Source organism: Cyprinus carpio, chromosome B13 (genome assembly GCF_018340385.1).
Source record: "Cyprinus carpio isolate SPL01 chromosome B13, ASM1834038v1, whole genome shotgun sequence".
NCBI classification, from domain to species: Eukaryota; Metazoa; Chordata; class Actinopteri; order Cypriniformes; family Cyprinidae; genus Cyprinus; species Cyprinus carpio.
The window spans coordinates 29,753,944-29,781,908 of NC_056609.1; the positions used below are offsets into that span (position 1 = coordinate 29,753,944).

The 27,965-nt window shown below is 34.3% G+C and overlaps 2 protein-coding genes across 2 annotated transcripts; one reads left to right on the forward strand and one right to left on the reverse strand.

Annotated features, from left to right (window-relative positions):
• Nucleotides 1-893: 893 nt before the first annotated feature.
• LOC109056876 (zinc finger protein 518A-like) lies at nucleotides 894-8,950 on the forward strand. The gene is made up of 3 exons (XM_019074062.2): nucleotides 894-1,166; nucleotides 3,119-5,014; nucleotides 7,076-8,950. Exons 2-3 carry the CDS (start codon nucleotides 3,136-3,138, stop codon nucleotides 7,810-7,812), a joined length of 2,616 nt encoding a protein of 871 aa, XP_018929607.2. The 5' UTR covers nucleotides 894-1,166; nucleotides 3,119-3,135; the 3' UTR covers nucleotides 7,813-8,950.
• A 1,279-nt stretch (nucleotides 8,951-10,229) lies between these two features.
• Nucleotides 10,230-27,210, reverse strand: LOC109056881 (B-cell linker protein-like). Its single transcript, XM_042736141.1, has 22 exons — nucleotides 27,039-27,210; nucleotides 25,349-25,414; nucleotides 24,194-24,250; nucleotides 23,489-23,535; nucleotides 23,202-23,242; nucleotides 21,912-22,032; nucleotides 20,216-20,319; nucleotides 20,060-20,132; nucleotides 19,911-19,967; nucleotides 19,778-19,803; nucleotides 17,325-17,395; nucleotides 16,983-17,010; nucleotides 16,756-16,801; nucleotides 16,614-16,674; nucleotides 16,493-16,520; nucleotides 16,376-16,406; nucleotides 15,111-15,201; nucleotides 14,983-15,011; nucleotides 14,813-14,862; nucleotides 14,520-14,603; nucleotides 12,425-12,580; nucleotides 10,230-11,164 (listed from the first exon to the last, which is right to left on the reverse strand). Exons 1-22 carry the CDS (start codon nucleotides 27,083-27,085, stop codon nucleotides 11,048-11,050), a joined length of 1,431 nt encoding a protein of 476 aa, XP_042592075.1. The 5' UTR covers nucleotides 27,086-27,210; the 3' UTR covers nucleotides 10,230-11,047.
• Between the last annotated feature and the right edge of the window lie 755 nt (nucleotides 27,211-27,965).

The window sequence follows — 27,965 nt, forward strand, 5'->3', positions numbered from 1 at the left end:
TTGTAAAACACATTTCAACCCAAATATGGGAGCCTGCTGTAACAAGAACTCACCACTAGAGGCCACCCTCTCCTCAATAAGGATCACAGCATACAACCTTTGATTTTCTACAGAATGCAAATTGCATGAAATGCTTGTTTTTTATTAATAAATTTTTTTGCTATATCATTCCTAACAATGTTTTGCCACACATTTTTCAAACATTACATTTACATTTAATAATTGAACAAATGCTTTTATTCAAAATGACATAAACATTAGAAAAAAACTAACAAACAAAAGCAAATTACTGCAGTCTCACAGAAGTGAGATTTATGTTAGCACCCTGAGCAGAAGTGTAAATGCAGAAAAACCTCAAGCTATTAGCATATATTCAAAGGCAGACAGACTGTACTTTCCTATTTAGATTTGTGTTTTTTTTTCATGCTGATTTGATTTTTTGGTTCCTTGTTTTAAAAGTTTGTGCACCTCTGATTTAAATGACAAATATTCTATCTCAATATCTATCTTGTAACTACTGATTCTTAAAACGCATCTATATTTTTACACCCTTAATATCTAAGCAATGTAATTTCAAGCATAATTTCTTTTTTAATAATCGTAATAATTGTCTTAACTTCGTGAGACTTGGAAATCACAGTTTTAGCTCGAGTTTTTCATGACATTGGGAACCCTATATTGACTTAAATGGCCAAAAATTCGAATAGCAATTGCAAAAAAAGTTAAATAGATTAAATAAAGTAAAAATAACACATAACTTCTACATTGTTAGACTGTGTGTGTGTTTCTTCTTTTCTCACATTCTCATTAAGGCAAATGAGTGTGTAATAAACTGCTCAGCATGTAAATGCTGTGTGCATCTATATAGTAGTTATAAACAGTGCTGGATTATGTATGTTGAAAGAGGAAGCACATGCTGTCTTTTCTGTGGACATCAAGTCTGTGGCATGAATGAGCTTCTTCTATAAACAGAAAGCATACAACTAGGCATTAAAGCATTGAAAAATGCATGCAATTTAGACAATGCAGTTAGACTTAAGTATGATGTGGCATGCAGGTAATCCATTCTTGTCATGGGCTTGAGCTGCTGTTGTCCCCGGATTGAACTGTCATGGCTGCCGCGCGCTGTTGACTGATTCTGGTTGGACAGGAGGCGGAAAAGCGCTGTAAGTCTGGCCACCTTCGACACTTTTACATGCACTTATATGCGTTTTCACACATGCATTGCTTAAACTTTGACTTTAAAAGCATAATGAATGTTTTATTAGTGGAAATGCAGTGTCGCACGCGCATAATGGCATGCACGATATAGCAGTTTGAAACATGTTTGTCGGTCAACTTTAAATAGGCAAGTATGCATAGTTGCTGAAGTGAGCTCTGTCGCAGGCTATAGGCGTTGCATTTTACCTTGCACTGCATTAAGTCTAATCTGAAACGATTTTAAAACTTTATAACACGTTCATTGCAGCTGAACCACAGGTGCAAACTGATTGTACTTTATTCAACTCGTTCAACTCACGGTGCATGCTTAGTTCATGCTAGTTTATTATATTTGTTACATCATTTATTACATTTGATGTCTTTTGAGATATATGGATCAGAATGCATGTGTATATATATAGACAAAGATGTGAGGAAGACTAAAACTATGCTTACAAAACAATACAGTACCATGGTACAGTGATGTTAGCCCCATGGTACTTCGATGTGTGTCATGGGAATAAAAGACTATCATAATACAACGGAATTTACAAGAAGGTTCCAGTTTATGTCAAAGAATACCATGGTATTACCATGGTACATGTTTAGAAAACATTAGTACTGAACTCATAGTTGTTTATTTGTCACACACATGTTGCATAAGCAGTTAAGGAATAATAATTAAAGAGTAAACAGAGCATTGAGTGCACACTTAAATTTCGGTTCATTTAAATATATTGACTTGTAATAAAGATGTTGTAGTCTGGTTTTGGGTAACTAGCTAAGGTGACATTATAAATTACATTTCAAAGAAGACCAGTTATGTTTTTTAAAGAAGATTCTTGGTGTAGGCTACACACTGTATATGTTTTTATTTTTATCATATGTTGTAAGATTTCAATCATAAACACTAGTTAATAATTCAGTTTACGCAGCATGCATTACAATAATTACTCAAAATTACATGAGAAAATGTAATAAACAAAAGCACAGTTCTCAGAAAATGCATATGTACTGTATGCACTGCAAAAATGAATGAATGAGTCTTGTTTTCAATATAAATATCTAAATATTCTTAAATCAAGATACATATACTTGAGAGTCAAAATGACTTATATAATGTTATAAAGCCTTGTTTTCTAAAAGTTGTATCATAATTAAGTGAGTTTATGCTTAAACCAAGAAACAAATCTGTCAATGGGGTCAGAAAAATAAACTTACTCAGTATTTTTGTCTTGTTTTTAGTGTAAGTGTATAAATATTCTTAAGTCAAGTCACATTTACTTGAGAGGCATAATGACATTAAGAAGTCTTTTATTCTGATTTATTTTTAATTTTTATTAAAGCATAAAGAGTTAATGCTTAAAACAAGAAAGAAATCTGTTAATGGGGTAATAATAAACTTAATTCAGTGGCAAAACAAAACACTGACAGATATTTATTCTTGTTTTAAGCATAAATCCACTTAATTTTGATATTTTTTATATTTTATACTTTAGATGTCAAGCCTTGTTTTCTGAAAAGTATCAAAATTACATTTACATTACATAAATTAAGTGAGTTTATGCTTAAAACAAGAAAAATAATTCTGCCAATGGGCTAAGAAAAGAAACAAGATTATTTTTCCTTGTTTCGAGCATAAATTCACATAAATTTGATCAGTTTTTCAGAATGAATAGTTTTCTTTCTCAATGCATCTTAACGAAAGTAAATGTTTAGATATTTGTAATGGAAAACAAGAGAAACATAATAAGTTTTCATCAATCATGACTTAAAATATAATGAAAATACAATGACACTAGTTATGCATTCTATTAATACACTGGTTAATATAATGACACTGTTGCAATGTTTGCATTGATTATTGAGTTTTGAGCATGATCTATCTAAAAGCTCAAATTTCCTTTGGCTTGTATAGGGCTCTGTACATCCAATATGAATGGGGTCAATGCCAACCCTAGCGCTCAGGTTGGGAAGGAAGAGAGGAGCATTTGGCATAAACGCCTGCGTCTCAGGAAGACCTCCTTTTCATTCCCTACTGAACGAAACACTGTGAAACAGGAGAGGGATGTTACGGCACGTGGATGGAAAGTAAAAGAGAAGTCCAAGAAGCGACCTCAAAGTCTTCAGGCGGCGAACACCTTCACCTGCTCCTCGTGCAACGACGGCGTCTCTTTCAAACCTGGCGAATTAACAAGGCATTTTAAGATTGACCACGGAGGCGAAGGAAGCCCACCGGTGTTTCCGTGCGACACGTGTGGATTCTCCTCGCCGGTGTTCACTACGCTTCAGCAGCACCGAATGCAGCACGAGGATTGTTTGTTCGCTTGTGAGATTTGTGATGACGACGTCCAGCGAACGCTTCTCCAACTGACCAAACATTGTGAAACTCACCATGCTCTGAACGGTCAGTACTACTGTCCGAAGTGCAAACTCTCCATCCAGGAGATTGAGCAGTTTGTGTGTCACTCGTGTTGCATTACTAATGGCAATGCACAGAAAAACGATCTCTTAAAGCACATGGCTGCTGCGTGCCGTCAAAGGTGGAGCCGCAGAAATTGGTGGAGAAAGCGGGCACACGTCAAGCAAGACGATAACCTGTCCCGAGAGTTAAAGTTCTTTCTTCCAAAACCAGAACCCCAGTGGACGTCCCCATTGCTTCCGTTCTCCACACCCGGTCTACTGGACGACCACGGCGTGCTGCTGGATCCAGAGAAGACCTTAGCGGAAACGCAGCAGTTTCTTGAGAGGACCGTTTGTAGTGGTAAAAACTGGCCTGCGTCTCTCAGAAGCGAGCAAGCGGCGACAACACCCCATCCGTCACAAACGAACCTGAAGCGATGTGCCACGCCACACACTGGGAAAGATAAGCTAAGCGGACTCATGGAGAAGAACCATATATCCTTTCCCCCGGATTGCACTACAAAGGTGGTCGGGTTCAAGACGGTGGACGGCAAAAAGCATTTAGTTCTCAAAGTCATTCCTTCAAACAAGCGAGACGTTTCGAAGGATGCTCACACTGTGAAACCTACCAATCAGCAAGACGAATCCAATGATATTTCAACCGCTAATGCCTCAGGAAACCATTCTCAGGTGACGTCTAGAAGGACGTCGTCCCAAAGAAAGAAGCAGGGACGATGTGTAGCTCAGCGGGAGATTTTGTCTTCGGTGGCTGAGAGGATACAAAGCCAGCAAACCGATGGATGCACCAATCAGGAACATGCAACTATTCATCTCAATGCATGCAACGCCTTCAACAATATCTCCGCTATTCAAAGTCCCCGTGCAAAAAGAGCGAATGACTGCCAAGCCTTCAGTGAACCCGAGGAAAACTTGACCGCATGCCAAGGAGATTCAGGTTGTCATAGCGATCTGACCTCGGATACAGGTTCTTTGGAAGAAAGGTGTAGTTCACGACTCCTTACAACTGTGTTTGATGAAGAACCCAATCTTGCACTAGATTCAAACTTCACTGACCATCAGCCGAACACATGCTCTATCTCTGGGTTTGATTGCATGAGTACGTCCTCTGGATCTCCTCTGAAGGATCTGAATGAGTCTTTGTGTCAAAGTGAAGCCGGGGGCCTGTTATTCCATGGCAATGCTGACGAGTGCACAAACAACATGGACCCCAGAGATTCTCTGGTCCCGGTGGGTCAGAGCGAAAGCCGCAGCGCTCCAGACCTGCTTCACACGGTGGCTGAGTTGCCTTTAACAACAGTCATCCACTTGCTGGATGAGACCAGAGAGGATCGGACGTTATCGCCGCACGCCAGCTTCGATGAACCTCTGAAAGATTCAGCACACGCTGGAGGTAAGCATCAAGCAGAGCACTCTGGGATCAAGTGTACTTGTTGTGTTCTGTCTTTTGGACATGGTTCCCATAGTCATGGAAAATTTTACGTAATTGTAAAAAGACTGGAAATCGGCTTGTTGTGAGTGAGGTCTAAATAAAATTGGCTTGGAAAATGAGCTGTAAAATGGAACGGGAGTAAAAGATCTGGTCTATCCTTAAAGACAGATGTACAGTGCATTCAAAGTGTGTAGCTTGATGTTGATTGTTCGGCCAACAAAACATTGAAAGTCTTTCCAGCAGACAGAAAACTCATGGTTTAGAAGTTAAATATCTCTAAGCTTGCATGCATAGAGATCTAAGGTTGATACCACTTTATGAGCCGCTGTATGTAAAACATGCAAAATATTGGAACGCTAAAAGCTGGTCCATGAACAGTTGAGATCCAGCAGACTGTGCAAACCTAGTTATTTACCTTTATGAATATCTGTATATGCAACAGTCTTTAGCAGCTGATTTTCATAGGATTTAGTTAATCGTTAATGTTAGATAGTTGTGCATTTAGTAAATTAAAATAATATTGATCTTATAAACATTATAAGAACCCTATCATAGGTATGTATCTATAGCAAAATGCTATAAAAATGCTAAAAAAAAGCTTCTATCTATCTATCTATCTATCTATCTATCTATCTATCTATCTATCTATCTATCTATCTATCTATCATAATTAATAATAATAAATTGTAATTATTAATAAGTAATAATAAAATAATAATTATATATTTGAAATGTGTGTGTGTGTGTATTTTTAATATTTTAAATAATTAATAATTCTTAATAAATAATTATCAGAACGTTATTAAAGCATTTTTTATTTACTCTGAAATGGCTCGGTAATCTTTCTAGGCAATCTATTGTTATATGTATATTTAAATATATAATATATAATTTTTTTTTAGCTTTATGTATTTACTCTGGAATGACTTACAATTACAAAAAAATAAATAAAAAAATAAATACAATTATTTTTTAATGTTTTACTCAAAACAGCTAATGGTAACAGTTATGCAAGATATCTATTGTCGCCAAAAGCATTCAGAGCATCCGGAACTTTCAAAGCATTTAATGCAAGAAGTAAAATATAGTAATTAAAATAGTTTAAAGGATTGTTTAAACATGTTTTCCATATATGTATCGAAACATTGTATTTCCTCTGAAATGGCTCAATAACCATCTTTACAAGCAATTGATTGTTGGCACAAAATTTAAATAATTTAATGCAAAATATAGTAATTAAAAATGTTTTAAAAACAGTATCAAAACATTTTGTCAGCTTTATGTATTTACTCTAAAATGACTCCATAAACAATTACAATTACTATATATATATATATATTACAATACTTTTTTCTTTATATTTTACTTAAAATGGCTAATGGTAATTGTTATCCAAGATATCTATTGTTGCCACAAACATTCAAAGCATTCAATGCAAGAAGTTTTCCATGTTTTTCCACTAAATGTGTCCCTGGAGCACAGAACCAGTCTTAAGTCTCTGGGGTATATTTGTAGCAATAGACAAAAACTACATTGTATGGGTCAAAATTATCGATTTTTCTTTTATGCCAAAAATCATTAGTATATTAAGTAAAGATCATGTTCCATGAAGATATTTTGTAAATTTCCTACCGTAAATATATCAAAACTTAATTTTTGATTATTAATATGCATTGCTAAGAATTCATTTGACAACTTTAAAGATGATTTTCCTCAATATTTAGATTTTTTTTTTGCACCCTCAGATTCCAGATTTTCAAATAGTTGTATCTCAGACAAATATTGTCCTCCAAACAAACCACACACCAATGGAGAGAGTATTTATTCAGCTTTCAGATGATGCATAAATCTCAATTTTTTAAAATTGACACTTAAGACTGGTTTTGTGGTCCAGGGTCACACGTGTTATCATAATTTTTTGTTTTGTTGTAGTTTTTTTAATACAGTTTTAATATTTGCCTTCATATATTCTTGTTAAAACATTTTAAAGCATGTTAGTTCTGCTCCACATGTTTCCATCAGATGCAAACCAGCGATCTGATCCAGTCAGCGCCAACATCTTCTCTCTCCTTCCGTATGATTCAAACTCTTCCACATCCGGATCCAGCGAGTCAAGCGGCCCTCTCGCATCACTGAACAGAAAGCGCATGGGAGAAACGTCCCCGGTGGACTCTCCCGTCAGCAAATCCCAGAAGCGATCGACACGGGCCTCGGAGGACGTCAGCGGCTCCGTCCTCTTCTGGGAGCCGGTGCCTCGAGACGCTCCGGCGACCCTTCGACTGATTCCCTACAGCTCCTCGCAGTCCGTTAAAACCCCACGCCACAACCAGCCGGTCATAGTTCTCAACCATCCCGACACCGATATCCCCGAGGTCACGAACATCATGAAAGTGGTTCACAAGCACAGAGACGCCGTGCAGCGCGTCGTACTTTCTCGTAAAACTCTCCAAGCGCTTTCCGAGTTCAGCTGCGAGGCCTTTCGCGATAATCTCGTCGCCAGTTGCCACGCGTCCCACCGCAGGAGAGAATGGCCAAACGGGAGCGTTAAAGAAAGGGTCAGCTTGAAACTGAGGCTCAGAAGAGTGCGTGGAAGAAAGTACACCGTAGTGCCGACAGTATCGGAGAGCATCGTGCTGCAGCCGACCTTTAGATGCTGGTTTTGCGGGCGGCTTTTCACAAACCAGGAAGCCTGGGTGGGTCACGGACAGAGACATCTAATGGAAGCAACCAGAGACTGGAACAAGCTCTTCAACAGATAGAAATGCGTTCATTTTCCTGCCATTTTTAAGACATGCTGTGAAGAATCAGGGTTACTATGCAAATCTCAGGGGGGGGGGGAATACAGTTCGTTCTTTATAGTAATAAACCCTTCTCGAGCGATTGAATATTTATGATGACACGAGCAAGCATTATTTATTTTGTTCCACACTGTGAAAAAGTGCAGTGCATTATCTAATAAAAGAGAAATCACTGTGTTTTGATACGGTCAGACCAAATCCTTCTCGCACCATACTGTGATCAGATCAGGTTTTGTGAGATTATTGCAGAGAGCTCAGGTAATATTGTCATATTCCACTCTGTTCGCTTAATACTAATAGAAGAAGTGTGTTGACCTTCACTTCACGCTGAATAAACGAGTGATACTTTATGTAGCTTTGCATTATTTATAGTTTTATTTTTGATGTGTGTATGTCGTTTAACCATTACTGCTTGCTTTGTTGCTTTACTAATCAGCTTTCAGAAGACTGAAATGTTTACAGAACTTGATTCTCTTTGTAGGAGGCTTCGGATCTGGTTTAACTTCCTCTGTTTGTCACGTTTCTGGTATATTTAGCATTAGATTTAAACTACAGCTGTATGCGAGAGCATATGTTCACGCAGCATTGGTGATCCGTCACTGAAATTATGTTTTGTATTTATGTGAATTGTCTGTATTTATTTTCAGCATGCAGTCGGCTGATAAGTTACACAGGTTTGATTAAGGGTTTAATCAAGAGTTTAAATGAATTACCTTACATTTATTAAATTGTTAATGTATTATTCGAGGATACTGTGATGTTTTGGTCAAAATCTTCCCAAAGAATATTTTTATTCTCATTTATGAAGCCAAAGGGGTTTTTTTTAGGATCAGTGTAATCTGATCAGAATAATGTTTTCTTGAGTTAATTTTCAGCAGGCAAAATGTTGATTGCACTGTGAATCAGGCACTTAATAGTGGTGTGAATTTCTGTAGAAGTGTGAAGATGCTCTGTGATCCACTTCACTTGAAAACCAAAGTAAACGTGTCTCTTATGTTTGTGTAGAAGTTTAAACACTGGTATTATTATAGAAGTGCCTCTACAAAAAACCCTCTGGAGCTATCAATAAATAAAGAAATATAATCATTTTGAAAATTCATTTGTTTTGTGTTTATGTTTTGTCTGAGATAGAGGTACATGTAGCTCTTTAAGAAAAATACACCATTTTGCATATCAACAGCAACATTGTTTTGAATATACAGTACAGGTCAAAAGTTTGGAAACATTACTATTTTTAATGTTTTTGAAAGAAGTTTCTTCTGCTCATCAAGCCTGCATTTATTTGATCAAAAATACAGAAAAAAAAATGTAATATTGTGATATATTATTATTACAATTTAAAATAATTGTTTTTAAATTTATTATACTTTAAATTATCATTTATTTCTGTGACGCAAAGCTGAATTTTTTAGGATCATTATCACATGATCCTTTAGAAATCATTCTAATATGATGATTCATTATCAAAGTTGGAAACAGTTCTGCTGCTTAATATTTTTTCAGAACATGTGATACTTTTTTAGGATACTTTGATGAATTAAAAGTAAAAAAAAGAAAAAAGAAGCTATGTTTTTAAAATATAATTATGTTGTAATAACAATATACACTACTGGTCAGTAATTTGGGGTCAGTAATTTTTTTTTTTTTTTTTTTAAAATAAAATCAATACTTTTATTCAGCAAGGATGTGTTAATTGATAAAAAGTGAGAGTAAAGAAAATATATTATTAGAATAATATATTTTTTTTTTTTTTTTGAATGAAAATGCAGTTCTTTTTAACCTTTTATTCATCAAATATATTAGACAGCAGAACTGTTTCCAACACTCATAATAAATCAGAATATTAGAATGATTTCTAAATGATCATGTGATAGACTGGATGTTACATGTGACACTGAAGGCTGGAGTAATGATGCTGAAAATTCAGCTTTGCATCACAGGAATAAATTATTTTTTTTAAGTATATTCAAATAGAAAACTATTATTTTAAGTTGTAATAATATTTCACAATAGTACTGTTTTTTTCTGTATTTTTGATCAAATAAATGCAAGCTTGATGAGCAGAAGAGACTTATTTCAAAAACATTAAAAATAGTAATGTTTCCAAACTTTTGACCTGTACTGTACATCAGTGTTTTCTTGTGTACTGAAAAATGAAAAATGATAATGAAGTGTTCAAATGAAAACACAAAACTGATCTGGAAGTTTAAAACCACGGCTAGAGAAAACAAACATTTATGTAACTGAATGGTCATTTGTGGTAAATATTAATTTTTGGGTCGCCCACGTAAGGTTGCCAGGTATTGTATCCTAAAAAGTGATGAAATTACAAGCGTATCATTGAACGAATGTAGCAATAGAATCAACTGTAGCCTATATGTGGGAAAAAATAATAATTCATTTATTATTTATGACTTTTTACTATACACACATTAACGGTCATTCACGCTTATACACAGGATTAACAAAACAATATAATATTATAGTCACACCCTTTATTCTCTCACAGATCCGTAAAGACTAGCACAGTCACATAATAAGAAAGTTCATATAATAAATCTTTGAATGATTTAAATGATCAGATCACATCTCTGTGTGGAAACAAAAATCTCACTGGATTATAAGCTACAGTAAATGGAAAAATAAATGTTTTTATTTATTAGCCACCACTGTATATAGGCCTATGCACAATACCCACATGATAATATTCCCCTTATGCACATATTTAGTATTGTACAATGCTAATCATTATAATTTTACCTAACATACAAAAAACAACCGTTTTAATAATAAAAAAGTATTTTTTATTATTATTATTATTTACTCAACACATCTTATGTAAGGTAAAGCAAATGTTTAAATACAATGATTCATACACCCAAAAATATATATAAACTGTACAGCTGTACCATATTGCTGTTCTCTCTGTTTTTCGGGACGGACGCACAAAACACGTTCTCCTGCGATGTATTTTAAAGACTTTTCTTCATTTCGTCTCGCTGCTGTTTTCAAACGCAAGAACGAGTCCTGTGCGAACGACCCTTAACCTGACAGTCAGCAAAATAAGTTATAAAAGTAGCAGCAAGTCCCAGCTTTAGATCCGTTCCCATCATCGCTCAAGGTAAGATGTGAAACTGCCGCACATTTGAATGAATGTCAGCACCCTCTCAGTGCAGTTGTATTTGTCATCAATGCCTCAAGGATTGACTGCGTGTCTGAGTTTGGTGGAGTCTTTGGTGTTGCTCTGTGAGTCGACCAGCACTAGAGGATTCTTCTGGTGGTTCTCAATGATGTCTGAGACGCTGCTGAAACGCTTGAGAGAGAGAGAGAGAGGGGATTGTTTAGACCTTTTTCACCTCATGCAGAGAAGCCTATGGAAGCTTGTTTTTTCTGTGGAATAAAAAAAGTGACTTTTTTTTAATCTCATAATTGTTTTTTCTTCTTCTCGCAATTATGAGTGTATATCAGTGGTGTGCTATATTGACAAAAAAACACATTTTCTTCCAATAATGATAATTAAAAGGATAGTTCACCCAAAAATGAAAATTCTGTCATTAATTATACTCACCCTCATTTCGTTCCCAACCTGTAAGACCCCCGTTCATCTTCAGAACACAAATTAAGATATTTTTGGATAAAATCCGAGAGCTCTCTGACCCTCCGTAGACAGCAAGGGTTCTTACACGATCAAGGTCCAGAAACGTAGAAGGTTTCTGGACGGGTTTGGAATGACATGAGCGTGAGTAATTAATGACAGAATTGTAATTTTTGGGTGAACTACCCTTTAAATAATATTTTGCTAAGTACCTTGTCTGGTTTAGGCCTGTCATGGATAAATAAATGTGATACTAAAACTGCCAGTAGGTGGCGACAAGTCCCTGTCTTAATGACTAATTTAGAAACGATCCAGAAAGAAAACACTGTGAACTTTGGAACTATATTCGTTGTCAAAAAACAAAAAACAAAAAAAAAGACAATATTGTTTCTAGAAATGTAAGTCACTCAATATTAAGCTGTCGTTTAACTGTTGTATAAAATTTTTTTTTTAATTGTTGTATAAAATTATTTTTTATATAAATATAAAAAACAAAAACTTTTTTTTTTTTTGCTTTCATTATATTTTGTTTTTTTGTGTAGTTTTATCTGCATTTTTTAGGCTTTATTATGCAGTGAATGCTTTTGGTCTCTAAAAATGTGTTTTTTTTTTTTTGATAATGTAAGCTTGCATATTGTAAAAACAAAAATTAAGATATTATCGCAGATAAATATTGCACAACCAGTTTATGTCTCACAGTTCAGACTCTTTTCTCTCAATCCTTACTTTTTTTCCTCTCAGTTCTGAAGAAGTTCCGCAGAATTGTGAGATAAATACCTATTCTGTGGCGGAAACAAGCTTCCATAGACATCAGAATGTATTTTGACACTTAAGCCACATTACCTGAGTGGTATGAATGCATTATTAAAATTTCATTGAGTTTAGATATGAGGATGAGCAAGCAATGACAACATTTTCATTTTTAAATGTGAACGAAGTGTCCAAAAACTCTTTGGGGCAACATCCACGCGGTTTTACCTCCTCTCCTTGTTTTTCTTTCCCCAAAGCATACTGTTTGGTGGAAGTGATGTAGCGGACAGGGATGTTGTAAACTCGGCTGTTGTAAAACACCACCAGTGTGTACGGCTGCTGCGCGTCCACACCAGAGCTCTTCCTGAGCAGAAAAGAGCCGTCCTGAAATCAGATCAGACAAAGAGGCACATAAGCATACATCCCAAATAGAGATAGACTGATATTTTTACATTTATGCATTTGACAGGTGCTTTTATCATAAGCAGCTTGCATTGCTTTTTTAAAGTGTTTTATCAGCTCATGCATTCTTTGGAAATTGAACTCATGAACTTGGCATCGCAAGCACCATGCACTTCTATTTTAGCTGCAGGAACGATACAGCAGCCAGTAATTATCTGGTGATGTTGTTAAGCAGGGGTAGGGAAACCTTTTTGACCAAAGAGCCTTTTTTCTTTCTATTTTAGGTTAATGTTTTATTTATTTATTTATTAATTTTTGTAATCACAAGTAAAATGGGGGGGGGGGGGGGGGGGCTTTTTAAATGTCTAAAATGTTATAAGACTATTTAAAAAATATTTCTTAATTTAAATGAATTCATTATATAAAAAATCATTTGAAATAAATGAATTGAAGACTTGTTTCTTCCAGAGTTTTTGAACAAATCTCTTGAATGAATGAATCAGGTTATGAATTTAGGCTATGAATTTTCATGTCATATTTTTACCAGACCTCAAAAGTAACCTGGGCCCAGCTTCCACGACCCATGATCCCTTGTCCTCTTAAGGTGGGGGAAAAACATGGTTACTATAGTTACACTATGGTGACCAAAAATTAACCATGGTTTTGCTACACTAACCACAGGTTTTTTGTTTGTTTTTTTACAAAAAAAAAAAAAAAAAAAAAGTGGTTAGCCTACTACACTTTTACTATAATGAAATCATGGTTAATTTTCTTAAGGGATTTGTATTTATGTAATCATTCTTTCTTTATTTCTTTCTTTTGTTTTATAACTGTGCTGCTTTAATGGTTTGCTGTTTTGTACTGTTTAATTTAAAAAAGGAATCAAAAATTCGCAATATGCGCTCTGAAGTCCCGATCTGAATCAATTGATTCATAAACCCGCTCTAAAGTCTCGAACCGAATCAACTGATTTGTAAACCCGCTCTGAAGTCCCGATCTGAATCAATTGATTCGTAAACCTGCTCTGAAGTCTCGAACCGAATCAATTGATTCGTAAACTCGCTCCGAAGTGCTGCTCCGAATCAATTGATTTGTAAACCCGCTCTGAAGTCCCGATCTGAATCAATTGATTCATAAACCCGCTCTAAAGTCTCGAACCGAATCAATTGATTCGTAAACCCCGCTCTTGACTGTGCGTACGCACTCTTTTTCCTGGAGTGAGAAAAGTAATGAAGCAAGGTTTTCATTTCGATGTACACGTTTACACTGATTAATGGAGATAAGCACTGAAATTACATAAAGTCATTACGCAGAAGTTAAACAAAAAATTATATGGTTAAGAAATATTTTTATTTTGGTTGTGTTTATTCGTTTTTTTTTGTTTATGTTTTTATGACATGACTTAAAATATTTTTTCTATAATATTTCTATGACTTATATTACAATTAGTGTAGTATTTAAGGTTAAAATTGAGGAAAGGGGTTTAAATTCCAATGCAAAGAGGCAAATTAGAGGCATTTTGTGGTCGGAAAAGAATAACTTTCAACAAAAGATCTCCTTTATCCGCTTACATGTACGGTATATACATAATTACTGAATCAAAATCGAAATACATAGATTTGATTTAGCTTCTGTTTTTATTTTCTGTATTTGTATTAATTAGTTATATTTTTACACACACACACACACACACACACACACACACACACACGTATATATACGTCTATTTAGTTTTTGCCGTTTTTTTTTTTTTTTTTTTTAGTTTTAGTTTATTTTAATAGGCCACATCATGTTGAAAACAAGAAATGTTGCCTTGGGAACTAGCTGAAATAACACAAGTTATGCCCCTTGCTCTTGGTGGTATTTATAATGCAATGTCATTCAGTACAGTTTTGTGTTATTCTGTGCAGGTCTGACGTGCCTTATCTGAGCGTATGAGAGCGTCCTCTGCTGTCTTGCGGTCACAGTTGCTGGCATACCAATCCTTTTTATACACACCAGCTTCCTGTGTGAGAAAACAGGATAGTTAGACTGACAAACGCTGTAAGTGCATACTGGAAAGTTCTTAATTATAGTAGCTGCGAACTGAGACGCACAAACATCAGGGGCATTTTTCATTTTCTTTCAGAGCCAAACCCTACAGAATGGAAAAAAATGAAAACATATACTTAAAGAAGTAAATGCATTTAAAGGGAAGTCAGTAAGTGCAGTAACCTCTTCAGCATCTCTAGCTGATCTGCTGTCTGAAGGCAACGTCCCTCTGCCTGTGGAAATAAAACAATATTAATCAATAGCTAGAAAAAGAGACTTCATCAAGGCTGTCAGAGAGTTTTGATATTTATATCAGCTTCATGGTCATATAAATGTCTAAACTTAAATCTTACTTTGGGAGGGAAGCTGTTGAGGCATATATCTATAGCAGAAAAGGAGACAAGTAGTTTAGTCATTTTGTTCATGAAATTATAATAGTTTATGCTTACAGGAGAAAATTAAACTTTTTTTATTTTTTTACTTGGCTCGATGGAACCCTGTTGCCGATGGGTTCGGCATGGTGTCCGGTGGGCTTCGTGATATAGTTACTGGTGTTGTTTTATTAGATGTGGCTGTAACAGAGATCATGCAACTGTTAATAGGCGACTTTAATCTCAACTCTAAAACAATACAAGGTCCAAGTTAAAATTGCTCTTTGAAAACTCTCATGTCAGCCACATCTACAAGTCACTGGCTATATTCATATTAGCCTACTATCATACTAGTGCTACATGAGCAGTATTCAAATTTTCTGTATGCATGCATGGATCTGCAACAGCTTAATTTGTGGAAAACTGCATCAGAAACATGCTGCATGCTATTTTTCTGTATGCATCCATAAAGCAAACTGTGCATTTTTAAACAGAGCTTAATTTGTGGAATACCGCATCAGTGTAACCAAATTCAGTGTAGATTTTATTTGTGCGCTATGCTACTTTTCTGACTTTATGCATGCATGCATGCATGGATCTGCCAAATTGTGCATTATAAAACAGCTTAATTTGTGGAAAACTGCATCAGAAACATGCAGTATTCACATTTTCTGTATGGGTTCATGCATGGATCTGCCAGCTTGCATCAGAATCATGCAGCATGCTAATTTTGTCTGTGCATGCATGGACCTGACAAATTCGGCATTTTTGTGCATTATCAATCAGAACTTACTTTGCTGAAAACTGCATTTGAAACATACAGTATACTAGTTTTCTGTATGCATGCATTGATCTGCCAAATTGTGGATTATGAAATGGAGCTTGCTTTGCACAGTACAATAGTTTTCTGCATGCATGCATAGATCTGCCAAATTGCACATTAGCTTTGTGGAATTCTGCATCAGAAACATGCAGCATGCTATTTTTCTGTATGCATCCATAATGTAAATTGTGCATTATTAAACAGAGCTTAATTTGTGGAATACAGCATCAGTGTATTATGCTGATTTTCTTAATTCACTGCCATATTGCACATTATAAAACAGAGCTTATTTTGTGGAAAACTGCATCGGTTTGACTACTAAACTTAAAGACATCGTTTAATTTAGATTTATTTAGGAGATCATTAATGGGCATCTCATGCTGAATTACAAATGCAATGTAATGAGGTCGCAGCTTGAAACATTTATTGCAGCGTAATGCTTTCTGTTTTGCATCTTACTGTTTAAAATAGTGCAGTATGCACCATATACAATGCTGTAAGCCATATGCTAGTCTGTTCTGAACATAGCCATTGCTTGATTTTGATAGTTACCTCCACTGTCTCTGTGAGCAATGTTTGGTTTCTGCAAAAAATGGACAAGTATTTGTCACCGAATGTTTTGATTTACCATTAAATAATAGAGTTTAGATAAAATAAACGAGTCCTTACAGGTGTCAAAGCAGGATTAGGTTTCTTCCTGAAAGATCAGCAATGATGAACTGTTAGATAGTGAATCTGATATTAAGGCAGATTGATTTATTATTGTTCAGTGTTTAAGGGAGTCACTTACAGGTCTCTAGATCGCGGTGTGGGCAGTGGTCTCCGGGTCTCTGTGGTCTCTTCATTGACACCTAATGACAATCAGACACATGTTACATACATGGTTTTTCATGCATTTATTTGCTCAGGTCTGGTTTGTGACTGATACTCACTTTCGTCTGCGTCACACAACTCATACTCGTCCTCTGACTGTGGATCCTGCTCAAAACATACAGACCGTCATCATAATCTCTATTCAAAACATGCATTTACACTGTTATATGTACATACAGGTTGCTTATTTACATGCTAATCACATGCACATGTTGTAGATGCACACCACGTCTTATTTTTAAATGTTATGCATATGTATAAAGTAATAAAAATCATCAATACTCACTGGAGTTGTTGGCCTTCTGATGTTCATTCTGTATGAACAGATAAAACGTAAAACTTTTTAATTTTCTTTTTTTATGTAATCAATTTTCCTTTAAAACCAATCTCTCATGTATGTTTTATAGTGATTTGTCATTGTCTTATAAACGTTTAGCATTATTAGAGCACCAAAATAATGAAACTGAAGAAGGATGTATATATGCATCTAACGCATTTTGATTGCAACTATAGGTAATATTTTGATATGGTTATAATGATAAATGTTTGTAATGGTGCTAAATAATTGAACTGGTGAATGCAGAGCTATTCTAGTGGTTTGTAATTGGTAATAATGGTTGTGTAATACCGTGGACTGTCTTTAGGTGGCGCCATATGTGTGTTGGGTTGTAGAGTCCAGTTACTCCTGCTGATCAGAATAAAACATTTTGTTCACAGAGAAGTATGTGATGTGTGTCTCAGTAACAAAGGACGTGAGGAAGTGCAGGACTGAATCATTAAGGGCTGTTGTTGCAATTTTAGAAATTGTCATGTTACTGTCATATTAACACTGTTACTGTAAGTTTGACCAGATGTAGGTGTGTAGATTTTAATGTGTGAATATTCTTGTCCCATGCACTGTTTAATTGCTGCCTTTAAGTCAAAGTGGCATGTTTTTATCCATACTGAATATTATTAGTGCTGTAATCACTGCTAAAGAAAACTGAGTTCAACATAATTATGTTATATGTTTAATGTGTGTACTGTAATAAAAATAATAAAAAAAGGAGGGTTGGTTTTTTTTGTGTTTTTTTTAGTTTTTGTTTGAGTGTTATTTTTTATTTAATTAAATAGAATTTTTTTTGTGAGTTTGTTTGTTAATTGTTAGTAAATGAATGTTATATATAATGCATGATTTTATTTGTTGTACTACCTGTCCAGGTCATATAATATATATATATATATATATATATATATATATATATATATATATATATGTATATATATATATATGTATATATATATATATTATATATATATATATATATATATATATATATATATATATATACAGTGGGTACAGAAAGTATTAAATTTTTTCACTCCTTGTTATATTGCAGCCATTTACTAAAATCATTTAAGTTATTTTTTTTTCCTCATTAATGTACACACAGCACCCCATATTGACAGAAAAACACAGAGTTGTTGACTTTTTTGCAGATTTATTAAAAAAGAAAAACTGAAATATCACATGGTCCTAAGTATTCAGACCCTTTGCTGTGACACTTATATTTAACTCAGGTGCTGTCCATTTCTTCTGATCATCACGGTTTTGGTTATAAACCTTCATTTGAGTCCAGCTGTGTTTGATTATACTGATTGGACTTGATTAGGAAAGCCACACACCTGTCTATATAAGACCTTACAGCTCACAGTGCATGTCAGAGCAAATGAGAATCATGAGGTCAAAGGAACTGCCTGAAGAGCTCAGAGACAGAATTGGAGAGCAAATGAAAAACAAAAAAAATTTCTGCTGCACTTAAGGTTCCTAAGAGCACAGTGGCCTCCATAATCCTTAAATGGAAGATGTTTGGGACGACCAGAACCCTTCCTAGAGCTGGCCGTCCGGCCAAACTGAGCTATCGGGGAGAAGAGCCTTGGTGAGAGAGGTAAAAGAAGAACCCAAAGATCACTGTGGCTGAGCTCCAGAGATGCAGTCGGAAAGTTGTAGAAAGTCAACCATCACTGCAGCCCTCCACCAGTCGGGCTTTATGGGAGAGTGGCCCGACGGAAGCCTCTCCTCAGTGCAAAGACACATGAAAGCCTGCATGAAGTTTGCTCTAAAAAATAGAGAAATAAGATTCTCTGGTCTGATGAGACCAAGATAGAACTTTTTGGCCTTAATTCTAAGCGGTATGTGTGGAGAAAACCAGGCACTGCTCATCAGCTGTCCAATACAGTCCCAACAGTGAAGCATGGTGGTGGCAGCATCATGCTGTGGGGGTGTTTTTCAGCTGCATGGACAGGACGACTGGTTGCAATGAATGCGGCCAAGTACAGGGATAACCTGGACGAAAACCCTCTCCAGAGTGTGCTCAGGACAATGACCCTAAGCACACAGCTAAAATAATGAAGGAGTGGCTTCATACAACAACTCCGTGGCTGTTCTTGAATGGTCCAGCCAGAGCCCTGACTTAAACCCAATTGAGCATCTCTGGAGAGACCTGAAAATGGCTGTCCACCAACGTTTACCATCCAACCTGACAGAACTGGAGAGGATCTGCAAGGAGGAATGGCAGAGGATCCCCAAATCCAGGTGTGAAAAACTTGTTGCATCTTTCCCAAAAAGACTCATGGCTGTATTAGATCAAAAGGGTGCTTCTACTAAATACTGAGCAAAGGGTCTGAATACTTAGGACCACGTGATATTTCAGTTTTTCTTTTTTAATAAATCTGCAAAAATGTCAATAATTCTGTGTTTTTCTGTCAATATGGGGTGCTGTGTGTACATTAATGAGGAAAAAAAATGAACTTAAATGATTTTAGCAATTGGCTGCAATGTAACAAAGAGTGAAAAATTTAACGGGGTCTGAATACTTTCCGTACCCACTATATAATGTTTTTATAAATATTTAAAAAAAAATTATATTATGCATGATGTTGTATGTACTACCTCTAATTTATGCAGATTTTAACTTCAATAATAATTGTTAAATCATGGTTTCCATTATTGTATTAGTAGAATCTAATGAGATGCATGCACTATTTTATTTTGATCTGAATATCAGTGACCTGGACAAAGCTCTTTTGATTTCAGCTCACCTTCATATCAGGAACCTCAAATAAATCTAAAAAAAAGGAGAATATTAGAGCCTAATATATGAGCTTCCATTATTAGATCAAAGAAATCTTATGAAACTGTGTATTTAATGCACATAATCTCATAAACTCTCACCCCGGGCGTTCACACGAGCAGGAATACACGGTTTGACTGCTCTGTTGATCGGCGGCTCTATAAACAGACATCAGGGCTTGATTTACCCATTACACTCATATTAACAATTCAGTGCGCAACACAATAAAGGCCTTCCTCTGTTATCTTACTTGTTAGTGTTTTCTTAGTGGTGTCAATGTAATTATTATAATCTGCCTCGTCCTCCGGCTCAAGGTAATCGTCCTGAACAGAGGAGAGTGCTTTAGTATCAGGAGTTTATTGTGCGCTAAATGAAACTCTGAGTGTACAGTGCAAGCCGTTATTACATCATCTTCCTCTCTCAGGCTGCGGTGGGTCGGTCGTGGGGGTTTGTGCCTCTGTTGCATATGGAAAGGATGGTTTGGTTTTTCCGGTCGACCACGGCAGCTGTCTGCAAGGCACAGGAAGTCTGGGTTTACATGCTTTTGCTGCTTAACAGAACTTTCCTTTTGTAGAACTGAACCTTTTAGGCTTTCGTCATCACTTATTCCACTTCATTTTGTGCACATTTTTTATTCTGTTGAGCACAAAAGGAGCAGCTCTAAAGAAAGTCCATAAAGTGACCAGATGCTATTATGCTCCAAAAATCACTTTTCATTCAAAACCTCTTAAAAACCTTTTGTGTTCGACGGATGAAACTCGTACAGGTTTGGAAAGACACGGATGAAGAAATGATGACTGAGTTTTAAAGTTGAGTCGGTGATCGTAAGCTGTTTTTCTTTGTATGACGAGTTTGAGAGCAAAAAATGTTGGACAGAACTTAATGTTCAATCGGGAATCGACTGGATTACGAAAATCTTACAAAATTTTATTACAAAATAAAGTGCTCCAGTGAATCATTCACAGTAAAGTGTTTTCTCGCATCATTTGCATAAAGATTCAAAGCCAGATTTGGTCAGACACCAAGTTCATGTTCAGTTGCATATGAAGCCATGAATTTGAGTTTTCTGGGTTTGTAGTTTGTTGTTTTGTTTTTTTTTTTTATTTTTAGATAATTTTTATTTTTCCATTTTCCATTTTTGTTTATTTTTTACATTTTTTTTTGTTGTCCTTTTTTTAATTATTTTCTGTTTTCATTTTTATTCATAAATTTTTTTTTTTTTTTTTTTTTTTTTTTTTAATATGTCTATACAGAATTCCACATCTCTGAGTTTAAAAGAAATCATTTGGTAAATATTTTTACATAATCTTTATTTTTACATTTGCATTTTTATTTTTATTTTTTTTTTGTTGTCCTTTTTTTATTTATTTATTTTTTATTTATTTTCTGTTCATTTTTACTTTTTTTTTTTTACATTTTAATTTTTTTTTTTTTTTTTTTATTTTTTTTTAATTTTGTTAGTTTTTCACATCTCTGAGTTTTTTACCACTACCATCCACATTATAAATATAGACACCTTTTTACTTAAATGCTAGAAAATATTTCCATATATAATTTTATATCACCGTTCCACTACAGTAAGTGGGAGCTTTAAAATATATATATATGTTTTTAAATGAGCCATTATTATGGCATGCAGTAAATTTGTAAAATATTTATTATATACATTTATTTAAATTAAACACCTGCACAACTAATAATTTTACTAGTCAAACACATAGCTGGGTCAGATGTCTACCCTTTTTGCCTTATTTTGACTTATTTCTGCATTTTTAAAAAGACATCCATCCATGTAGAGATAAAATACAAGACAGAAAAGCATTTTAAAAACTATAGCATGTCAGTTTCCACATTTTTTGGGGAATGGTGGATGGTGTGGAAAAAAAAAAGACTTTCTAGAATCAGACCTCAGTGAAATCAGTGACTAGCTCCTGTAAATGTTGAAATGCCCTTATGTCCCCCTGAGAAACAATACTGTCTGAATAGTAAATTGCCATTTAAATGCACGAGTTTTAACAATAACATACGACTTATGACCATAACATTTCCGAGTCAGATTTGATTTCATGTGGACTTTCTGATACAGAAAGCGTGATCCTCACCCACATACTCTCCTCTGAGGTTGGTGATGGACGGTTTGACCATAAAGTGTCCTTCAAGCCTCGGCGGAGGTTCGTAGTTGTCGTCATGATCCTCCTGAGGGTCCTCGTACGTATCGCTGTCCTGTTATATTTAAAGACGTATATGTGATCAATAGATTTCCCGTCTCTTTATATTTCATGCTTTTACATCAGTTAAAATCTGTATAAGAGTAAAATTTTTTTGCTCATTCAATTTGAAAATGTTTCACTTAAAGCTTAGTTATTTTCATCTGTAATATCTTTGACGTGTCAGCAGACATAACTCGTTTTAAAAAACGTATAACTTAAGATTTGATTGAATTGGATGTACATGACAGTGCTATTTTAGAATCACTGAGATTATAGTTTTATATAAATTTTTTTGTAATTTTTTTTACATTTTAAGTTTCTGTTTTAATTTTGTTTAAATATTTAAATTAAGTAATTTATTTTTGCCATTTTGTTAGTTGTTTTTTTTTTAAATGTCTGTATTGTTTTTATTAACTTTTTTTCACTTTTAGTTATTGTAGTACATCAAATGAATCTAAATGAAAATGAGATGTTTCCTTGGCAACTAGTTAATTTTTATTAATATTTTAATTAGTGCTGTCAAATGATTAATCACGATTAATCGCATACAGTTTTTTATTTACATGTATGTGTACTGTGCATATTTATTATTATTATGTTTATATAAATATACACACACGTATATATTTCAGATTTTTTTAATGTATATATATTAAATGTATTTATATATAATATAAATTATATAAATATAGTATGTAAATACATGCAACTATTTTCAAAATATATACTTTATGTGTCTGTATTTATATAAAGGCCTACATAATAAATATAAACACACACATATTATGCAAACGTTTTTTTTTTTTGTTTTCGATTAAACATGATTAATAGTTTAAAAACACTAATTTTAATTAGTTTTTACTTTTACTTTTTCTGTTTTTTTTTTTTTGTTAAATTTTTACATTTTATATTTGCGTAAATGTTTACATTTTTTGTGAAACTTCTGTGTGAAAACTGTTTCTACTCCAAATTTATATTTTCCAAATATAAAAATGTATTAAAATGTTTTTTATTTAGTTTTTCACAAATATTGTGAAACTTAAATTAGTGAAATGTGTTCAGTGTGATAGTTTGAGGCAGAATATTGATTTGCGTGTACATGGGCTATACAGTTATTGCATTGTGCATTAAACTATTACTTATGTTATATTTACTGAGCGTAACATTTGCAAAAGCACTTACAAAATCTGAATCAAAGTCTTTCTCAGAATCCGGAGCTTCGTCTAAAAGATGACACAACATGATCATGAGGTCTGAAGCTGAAAATACTTACAATGACATGTGATTTGTGAGAACACAACATTTATCATGCACTTAGGATGATATAATTGTGTTTTGATGGCTTATAAATTTACTGAAAATTCCCCTGACTGCATTGCATTACATCAGCTAAAGCCATTTTTTGAGGAACAGATCAAGTAAAAATAAGTGCATTTTCAACATTTTCTAGTTCACAGACTTGAACTTGCCTTTATAGTCTCGCACTGGTACTTTCGGAGGTCTTTTCTTCTTTATTCTGAAACAAAATCAAAAGCAACCCTAAAAACAGGACAGGAGGTTCTACATAGCTGTTGATTTCAGCACATTGTGTATTAGTGATAGCATGCTGAGTTTCATTTGTCAGCAACGTTTAAGCACATAATTGCATGTCATCTACAACATACGAAAGCAAAAACACACGGTGGCATGACACAGACTAAAGAGACGGTTGTTAAAGTTAAAGGCCAGATTATAGTAAGTCTTTCCAAAGACACCACAAAGCTCTCGTAGACGTTACGGTGGGCATCTGGTGCTATTTCTTCACACACAGAAAGAGAGAATCAAAGCAGAACCCTTAAACCCTTTCCTTGCTCCTGATAAGAGCTTTCATAAAGATTTTAAGCATGATGGATGATTTGATAATTAAACAAACAAAATTAAATAAAAATAATAAATCAATAAATGAATGAAATTAATTTAAACAATCATAAATTAAATAAATTAATTAAATAAAAAATTACTGAATCAATAAGGTAAATAATTAAATAAATAAAATGTATTAACAAATTGTAATTCAATTTTTTTTTTTAAAGACGTGCAGGTAAATGTAAAAAGACACACATGCTTGGTTTTAAGGATCTGAAGCGTCAATCAACAGGATTCACAACAGAAACACAGTGACACTTTGATCATACCGGTCCAGCGTATTTCTCCCAGTTTTGAGAATATAAGCTGTTTGTTCGCTCTGAAACTTGAATAAATGGAAAAATTCATAAATGGAAAGACAACTGTATTAACAATTTTGTATTGATAAATAACATCAACCTGCATCATATCTGCTGAACGAAATCCAACACTTATTTTTTATTTATTTATTTATTTTTATACTAATTTTGGATGCTGATTCCATAAATAGCGTCTGTTTTGCATATCGAGCAAGTCGCACTTTCTATAATTCTATAAAACACTAAATATATGCATTTTGTTGCATTTCTGCTTTTGACAACCATTTGTTCAAATGTCAGTCCTTTCACATGCATGACATTATTTGATGCTTGATCCTGATATCCGCTTTTTCCCCTTTGTAGATAGTTAATAAAATGATGCATTTTGAACGTTTGACATTCGACTGCTTAATTTGATGAATGCATAAAACACACACACACACACACACACACACACACACACACACACACACATAATTTGCAAAATCTTCATTGTTATTTTGTGGGGGAAAAACTACATAATGGAAAGTTATTGATATTTCTATACTCTGCATCATCAAATTAAGCAATGTTAGGCCTTTTTTGCAAATTGATATTCAGGGCAGAACTCCAGCAGAAAGCACCTTTTGTCAACAAGCCGCATGATTTGAGGAATCATTATTGTCTGGAGCACAAATGGAACAAAAATGCACTGAAGTTTCATTTTGAGGGTTTTATAAAAACCCCTAAACCGTAAGCATGAACAATAGTATCAGTGATACTTGACTTGGCAAACACCACAAATAATTACATTTTCAACCGCTAATGAGCTAAAACTGTTATTATAATGAACACATGCATCTATGAATGTTTTGATACAGCAGGTGTTCCTTTATTAATAACAAGTGCTTGCTTTTGTTGTAAATTTCACATTGCTTTTGTCATGCATACCACACCTAATGGCCTTTTTGGGACTATTCCTCTCTATGAATAGAGGAAGTGAGAGGTTTTTGTGTGAGTGTTTGAGGACAGTCAGCAGATGTTTCCTTGCGTCTGTTTCAAACTGATTTCTTAAGCTCAAAAAATAACCTTTATCTTCTTCTGTTGTGCTTTAATTAATGAAGGTGTATGCAGAATATAACACACCTTTTTAGTCGGTTGAAAAAGCTGTCGTCGTTCTTTTTTATGTCTTCAACGATTTTTTGGAGCTGCCTGAAAATCAAAACACGAGTTAATGAAAGCAAAAAGTTTGGTTGGGAGGGTGTCTTTTGTGATTAAAAATACAGTAAAAACTCTGAAATATTATTACAATTTAAAACAGCTGTTTTTTTTCTGTGAATATCTGTTAAACTGTAATTTATTTCTGTGATGTGCAGCTGTATTTTCAGCATCATTACTCCAGTCTTCAGTGTCACATGATCTTCAGAAATCATTCTAATATGCTGATTTGCTGCTCAAGAAACATTTCTGATTATTATCAATGTTGAAAACAATTGTGCTGCACAATATTTCTGTGCAAACCGTGATGCATTTTATTTTTCAGGATTCACAGATGAACAGAAAGCTCAAAAGAACAGCATTTATTTGAAACAGGAATCTTTCATAACATCATAAATGTCTTCACTGCCACTTTTGATGAATTTAATGCATCCTTCCTGAATAAAAATAAGAATTTCTTTTTATTTCAAAAAATTAGATTTTAGTTTTTAATGTTGGTATGTGTTTGTATTTGTGTAAGTGCTTATTGTTGGTGTAGGTCTTTGTGTTTGTGTATGTTGTATGTTGAAGCCCTGGGTTTGGGTTTGTTATGATTTACAAAGTGAACTGCTTCTGAGCTGCTGACATCTGTGTTTGTGTTTGTGTAGAAGAGACACATAATGAATATAATTACAGTCCACATAGAAACTCAACACAAGTCCAGCTTAAACCACTCACTAACTTCAAGATACGAGTCACATGACGTGTCCTCATTGACCGTCATTGGCGTATTGTATTGTTGTATATCTGATTATATCTTTATTTTTATTTTATTTAACCTTTATTGATAGCCTCTCTGAGATTAAAAACCTCTTTCACAGGAGTGTCCTGGCCACAATGAGAAGCAGTCAGTTTCATCACAAATCCACAAAACAAAAACAAACAAAGAACACGTATCTTAAATGGTTTTACCTTTTGTAAATAATGATTTCAGTGGCATTTCCTGTTAGTTTTAAGAAATTGATAAATCATATTATGCTATTTTTCAGTTGCATACTCATATTTGTGACCCTGGAGCACAAAAGCAGTCTTAAGTCTCTGGGGTGTATTTGTAGCAATAGACAACAATACATTGTATGGGTCAGAATGATCCATTTCATCCTTCTTTTATGCCAAAAATCATTAGGATATTAAGTAAAGATCATGTTCCATGAAGATATTTAGTAAATTTCCTACCATAAATATATCGAAACTTAATTTTTGATTAGTAATATGCATTGTTAAGAATTCATTTGAACAACTTTAAAGATGATTTTCTCAATATTTAGATTTTTTTTGCACCCTCAGATTCCAGATTTTCAAATATTGTCCTCCTAACAAACCACACATCAATGGAGAGATTATTTATTCAGCTTTCAGATGATTTATAAATCTCAATTTCGGAAAAATTGACACTTAAGACTGGTTTTGTGGTCCACATTTACTAAATGCAAACATTATGATTTACTGAAAAGGAAGTATTTTAAGTGGATCCCTGTAACTGAATCTTTAACTAGTGGTAGTCCGACTGAAACTGAGCTCAGATGACTTCCTTATCATAGATAACAGTGAAGCTAAATCATTTAAAAGCTTGCCTTACCTAAGTTTATCTGCAGCAGGAGCCGTGAATCTGTTGAAATGCTCCATTCTGTGTTTCTATGCTGACTGCGGTGAGTTAGTGTCAGCTAGTAGTCGACTGGCTCGTACTGAGCGTGTTGGACATCGCTGGTTAAGCAGCACATGCTGCAGCTGTGTCAAGGAAGGTGATTTATTTTTTCCACAGAAGTGGTTGGTAATGAGGATTACGAAACTGCTGTTGAATGTCATCTTACCTCTATATTTAGCCACTTTGAACCAGAGGTGGACAGCAGTGAAGTATTTTTACTCTGCTGTAAAAGTACTTTTGAAGTGTCAGTAATTTATCTTTAGAAAACTTTAATTCAAAGCATAATATTGTACTTTTTACTGCACTAGGTTTCATATTAAATATAATTGAATACTTAATTACATTAGAAATCTATTAGTTTCTTACTTTTACTCAAGTAAAAGTAATTCAAAGATTTACTTGAGTGGAAGAAAGTGCACTACATTTTTTAATGTTTTTAAGTATTAAAGATAACAACAACAACAACAACATCTTTAATTTACGAAATGTAGTAAAGATACATTTCATAAATAAACTGCAGATACTTTTTAAATGTACTTGAGTAAAGTAAAAATACTTCACTACTATACGCCTCTGCTTTGAACTGATTCACTTCACTGACATGATGCTATTTCTTGCGTCTGTGTTCTCAGTTCTCTGTCTGTGCATTTTGCAAAGTTTTATGCATCTAATAATAATTATATACGGTTTCCCTTAATGAACTTGATCATTGAACTCTCCTGTTTTTTCCTAACAGTCAGGAGGCTGCACTATGAATGATGTTTAATGCATTTGTATTCCTAATTAAACAGATGTGCACATGTGTTTTACTTCATGGATATGAAACAAACTGCTTGACTTTTATAAAAAATGTTTTTAAAG